This window comes from Pelophylax lessonae, assembly GCF_965119305.1.
Source record: "Pelophylax lessonae genome assembly, chromosome: 1".
Taxonomy (NCBI): Eukaryota; Metazoa; Chordata; class Amphibia; order Anura; family Ranidae; genus Pelophylax; species Pelophylax lessonae.
In genome coordinates this window covers 47,328,278-47,342,315 of record NC_138768.1, presented here as the reverse complement: position 1 = coordinate 47,342,315, position 14,038 = coordinate 47,328,278, and the positions used below count along the sequence as shown (strand labels likewise).

General features: G+C 45.9%; 1 protein-coding gene across 2 annotated transcripts in view; it reads left to right on the top strand.

Moving 5' to 3' along the window:
* Positions 1 to 14,038, top strand: part of EPG5 (ectopic P-granules 5 autophagy tethering factor) — a 227,902-nt gene that overhangs the window by 204,692 nt on the left and 9,172 nt on the right. For both annotated transcript variants that reach the window (XM_082254537.1, XM_082254536.1), the window contains exons 41-42: positions 4,941 to 5,160; positions 9,895 to 10,110. In XM_082254537.1, the coding sequence (XP_082110663.1) occupies positions 4,941 to 5,160; positions 9,895 to 10,110 (436 nt within the window). The remainder of the gene's footprint in view (positions 1 to 4,940; positions 5,161 to 9,894; positions 10,111 to 14,038) is intronic.

Below are 14,038 nucleotides of genomic sequence, written 5' to 3'. Positions count from 1 at the left end.
CTAGGAAGTCTACCTCTAGGAAGATCTACCATCGTACGTGGAAAACGTACATTTCGTGGTGTGTCGCTTGGTGTTCACTCTCGCAAGGTGTCGGAATTGGCGGCTTCATCTTGCCGCACCCCTTACTTGGTGGTCCAAAAATGTAAGGTGGTTCTTTGCCCATGTCCATTGTTCTTTCCTAAAGCAGTCTGATTTTTATTTGAATGAAGGCATTGTGTTGCCTTCCCTGTGTCCCAGGCCAAAACATCCTAAGGAAATTGCATTGCATGCCCTGGGTGTGGTTCGGGCGTTTCGGGTGTACCTGTCAGATACGGAGTATTTTTGGAAGTCAGACTTACTACTTGTGCTCACGGATGGGCCCCAAAAAGAATTGTCCGCTTCTTCTGCGACCATTATGAGATGGATCAGACAGGCGGTGACTCAGGCCTATTCGATCAAAGGTCAGGTTCCCTTCTTTCAATGTAAAGGCACATTCTACTTCTTGGGCCTTCCATCTTCAGGCGTCTGTGACTCAGGTTTGCAAGGCGGCCACTTGGTCGTCACTGCACACTTTCACTAAATTCTATAAAGTTGTTGTGTTGGCATCTGTGAATGCTTCTTTTGGCCATAAGGTTTTGCAGGCTGCTGTTTAGAGGGTCTGTTTTGGGGGGAGTATTGTTTCAGGTGGGCTCCAGTTGTTTTTTTTTTTTGAGCTCCTGTTACCTGGTTGACTGTGGTTTAGCCTTGGGAATTTTATTCTTGTTGTTCCCATCCCTCATTTTTGACACTGATTTGGGACATCCTACTGATCAAGAATCCTAAGGAGCTGTGTCCATCAATGAACGAAAGAGAAAATGGGATTTTTGACTTACCGTAAAATCCATTTCTCTGATGTTCATTGACGAACACAGGACCCACCCCTCTATGGAGTTGGAATACTTCTGACACTGCAAGTATCTATAGCAGAGAGGGGGAGTATACTTCCCGGGATGGCCCATAGGCGTAGTCAAGTTCTCTTTTCTGCCTAGTGTCCTACTCCTTGTAGCGGGCAGTTTAACCCACTGGTTAGGAATCCTAAGGAGCTGTGTCTGTTAATGAACATCAGAGAAATACATTTTACGGTAAGTCAAAAATCCAATTTTTTGTGGTCATCCTATTGCTATTTAAACATAACATGAGACCTGAAAAAATAAGTTAATTTTTACTAAACTCATAGGACAGTTTTATATTTTGATTATTATTAATATTATTCAGTGTGGCCATAAAATTATCTAGCGAAAAAGAGTTACCCCTCCATAACAACAACACATCATCCATGTAGTGTTTTTAAAAAATAAGCTCTGTATATAATGTCCTCATCTCACCTAGACATGAATAAATTCACTAGAATGGGGCCAAATTTAGCCCCCATCGCTAAGCCATTAGTTTGCAAAAATAATTTCTTTCTATACCAAAAAAAGTTGAGGGTCATGCTGAAACTTAAGAGATTCAGAATCAACCAATTCTGTCTGGGTAGGATGGAACTAGATAATACTTCACAACCAAACCATCAGGATGAGCTTAATTCCTGGACAAAGATGAGACATCTGCCGTTACCATATATGTATTTTTATCAACCCGTATCTCTTAATTCATTGATCACTTGTTTGGTATGTATCATTGACCAACGGTTGCAGAAACCAATCTGTGTGTTCACCAGCTCTACTCAAGAGGGAACCAATCCCACTAATTATAGGCCTTTCAGTTAATAATCAAATCCTTACGGATTTTGTGGGAGACGATAGTTAATAGGCAATTCGGGGGCTGTGCGGACCAAAAATGCCTTCTAATTTAATACCTGAATGTTATATCCTATGTCGACCAGGGCTTTTAGCTCCTGTTTGTATCTAACCATGGGGTCCTTCGGGAGAGTGGTATAGGTTTCCCTATCTCTCAAGATGTTATCCATTTCCAACAACAATTCCTCCCCCCTTATCAGCTGGTCGAATGACCAAATTCTTCTCAAGCAAACTCTTTAACCACTTTACCACCGGAGGATTTTGCTGTCTTACGTCCAGGCCACTTTTTGCAATTCGGCACTGTGCGAATTTACCTGACAATTGCGCGGTCGTGCGACGCCGTACCCTAACAAAATTTACGTCATTTTTTTCCCATAAACAGAGCTTTCTTTTGGTGGTATTTGATCACCTGTGTGATTTTTACTTTTTGCGCTATAAGCAAAAAAAGAGCGTCAATTTTGAAAAAATAACAATATTTTTCAAATTTTTTTATATGAAATCCCCCCCCCCCCCCCAAAAATGTAAAAATCAAAATTTTTTTAAATTTTTGGCCAATTTGTTTTCTGCTACCTATGTTTGGTAAAAAAATCACAATAAGCGTATTTTGATTGGTTTGCGCAAAAGTTATTGCGTTTACTAACTAAGCGAAAGATTTCTGTCATTTTTGGTGTTTTTTTTTTTTAACGAGTAATGGCGGCGATCTGCGATTTTTTTTTTTTTTTTTTTGCGGGACTGCGACATTGCGGCGGACAGATCGGACCCTTGACTGACATTTTTGACACTTTTGGGGGTACCAGTGACATTTCTATAGTAATCAGTGCTATAAATATGCACTGTTACTGAAAAAATGACATTGGCAGGGAAGGGGTTCATTTTATTGGAGAGGGAGGGGTTAATGTATGCCTGGTGCTTACTAACGTGTGTGGGGGGAGGTGACTGAGTGACACAGGGACAGATCGCAGGTTCAGCTATGCTGAACCCTGCAATCTGTCACTGTCTGTCGCTTAGGAGATCCGCCGGCTTTGTTTACACAAGCGGGCGGATCTCCACACTCGATTCCTTGACGACCGGGGAAGAGCGGCGGTGATCACCACCGCTCCTCCCCTGGCCTGACTCCCGCTGTGACTGAAAACAGCGGGAGCGAGCCTCCGGCGGCGCTGGAGCAAGCGCCGCCCAGAAGGGGAGGAGTCCAGCGAAGTAGGTCTACGTCGCTGGACGGAATCGAGCCACTTTGCCGCAGTACAGTCAACGTGACTGTTCGGCAAGTGGTTAAACCCATGGTAACCTTCTTCTTTTCGCTATATATTTTAACCTCTTCGAGGACACCAACCTCTGCGCTATACATGCCAAGCCTCCTATGAGATAAGCCTCTGAGGCCAACTGCAGAGCCATGACAGCGGAGGTCTGGAAACACAGATCAGTCTTGCAGTCCTCCCTGACAAGTCGCTGGAAGGGCATCTTTCGTATGAGCAGCTCAGTGGATTTCTGGTAGCATCGTATCTCTTGGAAAGCCACAGTGCCTGTAAGCTTTTTGTTTAACTCGCGTCACTTCCCCTATAAAAGAGGCTGACGCTATAGAATAAATGAACATGTGGTGACTCATAACCGTGTAAGCTTCATTCATTGTCACTACGTGTTCCCAGCGCTGACTGAGGCCCTCTACTGGTCATCCAGGAAACACAGATATCACAACAGTGCCGAGCCTGTAGAGCAGGGGTGGGGAACCTACGTCCCGGGGGCCATATGCGGCCCTCAAAGTCATTTGGTCCGGCCCCCCGTGCAGCTGAGTCTGTGTCTCTCAGTTGATCTGTCAGAACAGAGCCAATGCTTCCTGTATTGTTCCGGCTCCATTCTGACAGTCTGAGTGAGTCACAGGCGGAGTGATATCAAATGCACTCTGCCCGTGACCAATACAGGAAACATCGCCTCTTCCTCCAGCACGGCACCGCTGCTAGCCAGCATTTCCCGCCAGCAGCACACACAGCAGTACCAGCCAGAGCCAGCAGTACTCACAGCAGTATAAGCCAGAGCCAGCAGTACCAGCCAGAGCCAGCAGTGCCCACAGCTGAACCAGCAGTACCCACAGCATTACCAGCCAGAGCCAGTATTACCCACAGCAGTACCAGCCAGAGTCAGCAGTACCCACAACAGTACCTAGAGCACAGTACCAGCCAGAAGTACTTACAGCAATGCCAGCCAGCAGTACCCACAGCAGTACCAGCCAGCAGTACCAGCCTGAGCCAGCAGTACCAGCCAGCAGTACCCACAGCACAGTACCAGCCAGCAGTACCAGCCTGAGCCAGCAGTACCCAAGGCAGTACCTACAGCACAGTACCAGCCTTAATCAGCAATACCCACTGCAGTACCCACAGCAGTACCAGCCAGCTGTAGCCACCAGCAGTACCAGCCAGCTATACCCACCAGCATTACCCGCCAGCAGTTCTTTTCAAACCTTACCACCACAAAGTCTACTGCGCTCCAGACTGACCGACGCAAACCTGGAAAACCAGTTGCGAGTAGCAACATCATCAATACCAGCGAACATCACACACCTCACCAAAGAGAAGCAGTTGCAACCATCACATTAGGGGTGAGTTAATTACATTTTTGACCAAATATAACAGGCACGTTTTTAAGTTGATAATTTTGTACGGCCCCCGAATGATTTTATAAATACCCTAATGGCCCTTGGCAGAAAAAAGGTTCCCCACCCCTGCTGTAGAGGTTGGGCTTCTTGATTCCTCTGGTAGCCAGGCTGTTCTTGCAGGTGGCTTTGGTGGCCAGCTGCTTGCAGGTAGCTTTCCAGTTGGTGGACGTATGGGCAGACTGTTTGGTTCTCCCTGCTATTTGTTTTATGTAGTGGAGAATGCAGCAGGAACAAATCTTGTCAGGACCAACCAAAACTCTCAGGAGAAATGTTAGGAATTATGGCAGGAAGATCTTGTTGTTGGAATATCAAAGCCAGTTAATTTTTTGGGGTCAAATTTAGCAGCCTTCAGCCTGCTGGGTTGAATAAAAAAAACTTTGTGTATACTAGGCTTTCATCCAGAAATCAGTTTTGGGCACCCTGGCCTTTTAGGATGCGTGTTATCATTTCCAGTTGCTGTAGCTGCTTTAAAAATACATTTGTTTGGATTTTTGCAAACAGACACATGTAGGCACTGCCCTTTTTCCTTGTTATAGAAACGCTGCATAACCAGAACCCAGGATGGGGTCCGATACTGGCATCCCTGCAAGTGCCAGAGCTCACCACTGAGGAGTTTCTACAGGAATGCCTGACTCTCGGCAGCTACCTGACTCTCCACGTCTATGTCCTGCAATGTTTAAACCGAGAACAAACCCTGACCAATGAGCTGAGGGTGCTGGTGAGACTCTCCAAGTGGCTGGAACAAGTGCAGCCAAGGTAGGAATCTGTCTATCTTTATTATGTCAACACCACATAGTAGTACTGTTTTCCTATTTTGAGTTTTTTCTTTTTACCGAAAGAATAAAATATTTTCCTATAGAGGCTGAGAGGTTGTAGACTTTCCTCCAAGCATGTCATTATCCTCCTACATTGCATAATGGACTGAGACCATCACTGCACAGAACAATGTAGTTGATTTAGTAAAGGCAAATAGGCTATGCACTTGGCAAAGTTCAGTTGCTCCAGAGCTTAACCACTTAAGCCCCGGAAGATTTTACCCCCTTCCTGACCAGGGGGTATTTTGCGATTCGGCAATGCGTGACTTTAACGGACAATTGCGCGGTCGTACGACGCTGTACCCAAATGAAATTGACGTCCTTTTTTTTCCCACAACCAGAGCTTTCTTTTGGTGGTATTTGATCACCTGTGCGATTTTTTGATCATGCGCTATAAACAAAAAAAACGTCAATTTTGCAAAAATAACAATATTTTTCACATTTTTTTATATGAAATCCCCCCCCCCCCCCAAAAAAAAAAATGTAAAAATCTAAATTTTTTAACATTTTAGGCCAATTTGTTTTCTGCTACATATGTTTGGTAAAAAAAAAAATCGCAAAAAGCGTATTTTGATTGGTTTGCGCAAAAGTTATTGCGTTTACTAACTAAGGGAAAGATTTTTGTCATTTTTATTGTTTTTTTTTTAACGAGTAATGGCGGCGATCTGCGATTTTTTTTTTTTTTTTTTTGCGGGACTGCGACATTGCCGCGGACAGATCAGACACTTGACTGACATTTTTGACACTTTTGGGGGTACCAGTGACATTACTACAGTAATCAGTGCTATACATATGCACTGTTACTGTAAAAATGGGAGGGAAGGGGTTAACTTTATTGGAGAGGGAGGGGTTAAGTGTGTCCCTAGGGGCGTGCTTCTAACTGTGATTGGATGTGGCTGTGTTTTTAACAGCAGAGATCAACGGTCCTACATAGCAGGACTGTATGATCTGTGCTGTTACACAGGGGAGAATGACAGGCGGCTGTGTTTACATTAGCCGCCTGCCTTTCTCCCGCTGTATCCGACGATCGCGAGTGCAGGCTGCTTAGTGAACGAGCGGGGGCGCGAGCGCGCCTCCGGCGGCGCGCGCTCTCCCCTATTTGCTCCCAGGCTAGTGATGTACCGGTACGTCACTTTGCCTGGGAGGGGCTGACCGCCGCCGTATATAGTCGGGCGGTGGTCGGCAAGTGGTTAATAAATTAGGTAGAGCTTAATTTGCAAAGAATACCCAATCATGTGCAGGAGAAAAAAAAAAATAACATTTCTTTTTCGTTCATTGACAAACACAGCTCCCGATCTTCATAATCATTGGGTTATACTGCCCCCTAACGGAGTAGGACACTAGGCAAAAAGAATCTGGCTACGCCTATGGGCAGTCCCAGGAGGTATACTCCCTCTCTCTGCTATAGGTACTCAGTTTTTTTCTGCCTAGTTAGGAGTAAGGACCTAGTTCTTTGCTGGAATCTCTGGTCCTGGCAAATTATTTATTTTTAGATAAAATTTCTATCAAAAAAGAGAGAATTTCTTTCTCCTGGATTTCTCCTGTGAGATCTACAATCAACTGCCGGACTGGGTGACGGGCTGGATAATCTAGATCCAGTGGTCACCCCAGTTTGGCCAGCGAGCGCGTGCAGACCTCAGCGCTTCACTTGGTCGACCACAACATAGCCCCACTGGGCAGGGAGGTGGCATACGACCGGGTCTTGGCCCTAGTCCCAGTGTTCCTCCTTTCCGACAGCCCCCCCATTTCGATGGAGAGGGGTTCTGTTTGGAGCGGTGCCCACCCAGTTCCTGGTATGGTGTGTAGCTGTCCCTCCCCCCTCTCCCTCTGGAGGGTTTTGGGGTGGACGTGGGCCCCTCCTTGGGACAGTCAAACCCCTGGTTTCCCCTCCTTCCTGTCAGGCCCCCTCTTTTATCTGTCCTCCATCCTACCCCCTCCACTTATGCTGGGGCTGTGTGGGTGGTCTGGTCCACCTCCTGGAGTGGGGGCAGGGCGCTATACTGGCGATGGAGACTGGGGGGGGGGGGGTGCATCGCCGGCGACTGGACAATCGACTGTTTTGGGGTGGGTTGTACCTGTTAGAAACTCCTGCCTGGTTCTGTCCTTGAGGCCTAGGGATCCCTCCTGGGTCCCTGGAAGCCTCGTGGTGCTGCGCGCGGCCACAATTTTGTTGTAGCCTGTGTGTTTCTATGCACGGTGACCATTTTGTGGTGGTTTGCCATTGAAAATAGCGGCGGCCATGACAGTGGAGCCCTGTGGGCTGTGATTCCGGCGGTGGGAGCCCCTCCTCATCCCCTGGTGCTGACTCCTGGATCGTTTTACTTCCTGATCGCCACACGTGCCGTACAGATAATGCTGGTGGCTGCAGGTGACTGGTTTCTGCTGGGTGGTGAGTCTGGTGGTGTTCCCTCCCTCTCTGCTGAAGATTGCTTTCTGCTTTGTGCCTGGTGACTGGGTGGTGCTACCAGTCTGGTGGGGGTTGTCCCTTGCAGTGTTTTACACTTTTTTTTGTGGGGTCCCCCTGGTGACTCATGGAGTCTTTGAAGCACATCTCCCCACCTGATCCCCTCTCTGAGGCTGTGGGACCCTCTGGGTCCCAACCATCCATCCATGCACTGATGGCGGTCCTGGAGTCCTTTGTGTCCCAGGTGGAGCTGGCTTTTGGGCGACAGGCTAGCAAAAAGCGCCCCCTGCCTTCCACTGCCTCACCTGTCTCATCAGATCCTGAATCTGATTTGGCCGCCGCGGACGTGGGTCGTCTTGCTGGATCTGCAACCACGTGCCTGGAATCCTCTGATAGTGAGGATGATTCCTCAACATCTGCAACCACGCACGAAAAGGCGCTGGTGGAAGCACTGAATGTATCGTGCGTGAGACCTTGAAGATGGAGGACGCAGCTGTGATGGAGGCGCAGGTTCCCTTTGCAACTCACAAGCCATCCAGAGCGGCAAAGGGGTTTCCTTTCCCCGCCTATTTTGACAGAATTGTCGCTAAGGAGTGGGGGGGACCAAAACATCCCCTTGGGATCCCTAAGCGATTTTCTAGGCGTTTACCCCTATGAGGAGTCCTTTATTAAGAAGTGGACTGTTCCACCGGTGGTGGACCCTCCGGTTTCCAGGTTGAACAAAGCATCCATGATTCGGGTTGAGGAGTCCCGGCCTTTAAGGATCTGGCTAACAGGAAGGCGGAGGCTGTGGCCTGCAATATGTACACTCTGGCTGGTTTGGCACCGAGGCCCGTTTCACCATTGCCCTGGTGGCACAAACGCTGACCCAGTGGGCTAAGCTTTTATGTCGTGACCTGGAGGGAGAAAAGCTATCCCCTGCCTTTGCTGAGCTGGCAGTAGAACCCAATAGTTATGAAGATCAGGAGCTGTGTCTGTCAATGAACATCAGAGAAATGGATTTTACCGTAAGTCAAAAATCCCATTTTCTCTTACGTCCTCTGACAGTCGCAGCCCGTTCAGTAATCCTTCATGAGTGAGAGGCGCATTACCCACTCATGAAGGATTACTGAACGGGCTGCGACTGTCAGAGGACTCAGAGAAAATAATTTTACGGTAAGTTCTTACAAAAATTATATTTTCTCTTGCCTTCTCTGACAGTCACAGCCCGTTGAGTAATCCTTCATTTGTGGGTAATGCGCCTCTCACTCGTGAAGGATTACTGAACGGGCTGCGACTGTCGGAGGACTCAGAAAATAATTTTACGGTAAGTTCTTACAAAAATTCTATTTTTGCTTGCACGTGATTGGATGATGGAAGTCCGTATATCTTCAGCTCATTTACTAAGCTCTGGAGCAACTACTCTTGCAGAGTGCAGCTGCAAGTTGCAAAGCTCACAGTCTATTTGCCTTTAGTAAATCAACTCCAATGTGTCTCCTCCAAGTCCTGATCTGTGCTCTGACTTTGTGTTTGCTTGACAGCAGCATTTAGTAAAAGAAGTAACAAGTGACTGATAAAAGAACAGGATAGAATTAGGAAAGGGGTGGGGATGAATCCACCCTAGTACATGCCTAGTTCTTAGCAAAGAAAATAGTTCCTACATAGAACTTTGGGTCCTTTCACATGGGCGTTCCGTATGTCCGTTTTTCCTCCTATCCGTTTGCGGATGAAAAACGAACATAATTTATGTCTATGGGATTGCGGACGTTAGCGGATGACTATCCGCTGACATCCATTTTGCGTCCATTCCGTTCAGTTCCGTTTTTTGAAATGGAAGAGAACCCCATTTTTCTTCCGTTTAAAAAACAGAACAGACGAAAAAAATGGATGTTAGCGGATGTCAATGGATGTTAGCGGATGTCAACGGATGGATGAAAGACGGACATACGGAACGTACCCTACAAAAGTGCATCTGTGTCCGTTTAAAAAAAAAAAAGTGCCTGAGCGAAAAAAAAAAAACGGGCTGTGCCGTGTGAAAGGACCCTTCCTGTGCAACACTTTTCTCTGACAGTTGCAACTCCTTCACTACCTTTAATTATTAGGAAAGGTAATGGAACAGATTGTAGAAGATGGCCTATGGATAACAAAAAAAATCTGAATAATGCAAAAGTTAACACAGATTTGCAAGTATGCACGCATGTACTACTTTAGATTACAATTTCATTGTGTTTGCATTTAAAAAAGAAAAAAAAAAAAACGTTTAGTTTAATGCTGTTGTTTCTGCTCCTGCAGCTCTGTGAATGACGAGCCCAAACTCTTCCTGTGGTTCCACAAAACTCTTCAGCTATCTTTGATCCAGGTGGAGCAGAATGACAGCACAGTGACTGATACAATTATAAGAATTCTACTGTCCTTTCAGACCAGACTGTGCTTTTTGGGAGAGGAGAGGATGACGTCTGGGATTCTGGGTGCCATTGGACTCGGGAGGAAATCGCCACTCTCTGCAAGGTAAAAGTCGCCCTTAACCACTTAAGCCCCAGCCCTATTTCGGACACTTTTTGTTTACAAGTTAAAATCAGAATTTTTTCCTAGAAAACTACTTAGAACCCCCAAACATTATATATATATTTTTTAGCAAAGACTGGAGAATAAAATGTCGGTCATTGCAATATTTTTTGTCACGCGGTATTTGCGCAGCGGTCTTTAAAACGCAATTTTTTTGGAAAAGTTTTGAAAAATCACACTTCACTGCATTTAAAAAATACTAAACAGTAAAGTTAGCCCATTTTTTTTGTATATTGTGAAAGATGATGTCACGCCGAGTAAATAGATACCCAACATGTTACGGTTTAAAATTACGCACACCCGTGGAATGGTGATAAACTACGGTCAATAGAGATCTCAATTGGCGACACTAAATTTTTTTAACGGTTACCAATTTAGAGTTGGAGTGTAGCTCTTTTTTTTAAATTATTGCTCACGCTCTGGCGATCGCGGCAATACCTCACATGTGTGGTTTGAACAGCGATTTAATTCGCGGCTCGACTTCCGTATACGTTTTTTTCGTGCGCGAGCTAACGGTGACGGGGGCGGCTAAAAATTTTTTTTTTTTTCCGATTTATTTATTTATTTATTTTAACTTTATTACAGGTTTTCTTTTAAAAAAAAAAAAATCTGATCACTTTTATTGCTGTCACAAGCAATGTAAACATCCCTTGTGACAGCAATATGCAGTGACAGGTACTCTTTATGGAGGGATCGAGGGTCTAAAAGACCCCAAACCCCTCCACTACACTTCCATGTATGGAAAACGCCGAAAACTGTGTTTTTGCATACAGCCGTTTTTTAAATTTGCCGTCTTTTGCAGCATAGTAACCCGGAAGTGACGTCATGGACGCCGCCTCCGGGTTACGTCATCGGAGACCCGATCGAAGCCGCTTCCGGCTTAGATCGGGACTCCATCCAGCCGGCGGACGCGGGAGGGGGAGGGACGTCCCCTTCCGCTCACCCGGGTAACGACCAAGCGGCTCCCAAGCCGCATCAGTCGTTACCGACGGAAATCCGACTGTTGGCTGTTAACCACGGTACCGGGATGGTGCCTCTAGCTAGAGGCATCATCCCGGTATACCCCCGCAAAGTCTGCCGACGTAGATCTACGTCACTTTGCGGTAAGGTTGGGTTTTCGGGTCTCCCGGTGGGAGGGAAGCCCCGAGCAAAGTCGCGGAAGGGGGGCGTCCCCTCCCGCTCACCCGGGTAACGACCGATCGGCTCCCGAGCCGCATCAGTTGTTACCGACGGAAAGCCGACCATCGGCTGTTAAACACGGTACCGGGATGGTGCCTCTAGCTAGAGGCATCATCTCGGTATACCCCCGCAAAGTCTGCCGACGTAGATCTACGTCACTTTGCGGTAAGTGGTTAAAAAAAAAAAAATAGCTTTCATAGAACATAATCGCACTATAGGGCTGCTGTAAATAGAAATAAGATCACTTGGTGCCTGCTTGTATTACATTGACTCTTTTTCTTTGCGTACAATTTGAGAGAGATATAGATCTACAAATAAGTAAAAAGGAAAATGTGTTGTATGAGGTTGTTGCAGGAGAATATGATGGCTGCTCCATAAATAAGTGTAAAAAAAAAAAAGTACCAATACAGACACTTTATAGTGTTACTAAATGCAATTAATAAAAAACATGTTTTACTTACCTGGGGGGGACCCCAGAATAGGAGGTTTGGGGCCTCTCTGAGCAAAACCACACAGAGCGGTCCTGAATCAAGCTACATGTGTCTGTGGAGCCCGACTCCGTAGACACACACAGCGCGGCTTGGCCCGCCTCTACTTCCTCACAGCATTTGAATAACAGCAGCAGGAGCCAATAGCTCCTACTGTTGGCCAAGTCCCTGAGTGAAGAGGAAGAGAGGGTAGAAAAGAGATGCAACCTGGATCAATTAAGGACTCGGGTAAGTATTGGGGGCTGTCAGAAATCTATAAAATGTGTTTTGGCTTTAAAACCATTTTAAAATTTATAGATTTGTTTAAAGCCAATTTAAATGGTTAAACCCTTGATCATGTGGCCAATGCCATCATTGCTTTAATCCCCCACAGCAGACCCATGCCCTGGCAGTGTAGGTCCTGTGCAACTTGTATTGCAATAAGGACCTTTGCAATTTTGATTTAATTAAAGGAAACATGTACAGCAGACACTATGCCCTCACTGTGTGATCTTTTCCCCATCAATGGCTTGCCATGCCTTGTTCTGCACTGTCTGCTGAGCTCCCCACCATGAGGAGTCAGTCTACTGCTGTTACTTCTAAGTTAAGAGGCTTTTCTAGCTCTTAATGCGTTGTGCACCACCCTGAATCTAAAGGAACAGCATGTTGCATCTAACTGTACTTTTTTCAGCTTTGGCTCAAATAGGACAACTAAACATGCTATTCATTTCACCCGCTTTTTCAGTTTCTTACTGGCGGGTCTTGCCCCACACCCAATTTTCACTGTGATTTTAGTTAGTCAAACCTTTTCTGACTGTTCAAAGTCCCAATGGTGGTTAACTGCTGCTGTTGATCCTCTGCTTATTTAAACAAGTTGAGTCAATGGCAGTGGCATTACATTTCTTCCGTGATAACCTGCTTAGAAGCCTTCTGACTTTTTTTCTCACTTTAGTCTTTTGTCAGTGTATATACTATATACTGTATGTAAGGTTTGGTTAAAGTGCTGGACTGCAGGACATGTAAGAAGCATTTAACCACTTAAGCCCCGGAGGATTTGGCTGCTAAAAGACCAGGGGGTATTTTGCGATTCGGCACTGCTGACTTTAACGGACAATTGCGCGGTCGTGCGACGCTGTATCTAAACGAATTTGACATCCTTTTTTTCCCACAAACAGAGCTTTCTTTTGGTGGTATTTGATCACCTGTGCGATTTTTTGATCATGCGCTATAAACCTAAAAAGAGCGTCAATTTTGCAAAAATAACAATATTTTTCACATTTTTTTATATGAAATTCCCCCAAAAAAATGTAAAAATCAACATTTTTTAACATTTTTGGCCAATTTGTTTTATGCTACATATGTTTGGTAAAAAAAATTGCAAAAAACGTATTTTGATTGGTTTGCGCAAAATTTATTGCGTTTACTAACAAAGGGAAAGATTTTTGTCATTTTTGTTGTTTTTTTTTTTTTAACGAGTAATGGTGGCGATCTGCGATTTTTTATTTTTTGCGACATTGCGGCGGACAGATCGGACCCTTGACTGACATTTTTGGGGTTACCAGTGACATTACTGCAGTAATCAGTGCTATACATATGCACTGTTACTGTAAAAATGACACTGACAGTGAAGGAGTTAATTGTATTGGAGAGGGAGGGGTTAAGTGTGTCCTAGGGGTGTGATTCTAACTGTGATTGGACATGGCTGCTAGTGTAAGAACAGAGATCAACGGTCCTACATAGTAGAACCGTCTGATCTCCATTCTTACACAGGGAAGAATGACAGGCGGCTTGTTTACATCAGCTGCCTGCCTTTCTTCCGGTGTAACGGACGATCGCGAGTGCCCGGCAGACATCGGGTCCGCTGGGCACACGCGCGGGGGTGTCCGGGAGCGCGCCCGCTCCCTAGAGCCTCACAGGCTAGCGATGTAGTACTACGTCGCTTTGCCTGTGAGGGGCTGACCGCCACAGTAAATAGTCGTGCGGCGGTCGGCAAGTGGTTAAAGAGGAAGTAAACCCTCCTCTGTAACTTATACCTATAGGTAAGCCTATGATAAGGCTTACCTATAGGTACTGTAAATATCTCCTAAACATGTACCGTTTAGGAGATATTTACCTTAAATGCAGCCAGTGACATCACTGGCGCATGCGCTCTGAAGGAACGGCCGCTGGTGCCGTTCTTTCAGAGCCCCGTGCCGTGACTGGAGTGACGTAATCGCGGGTCCAGC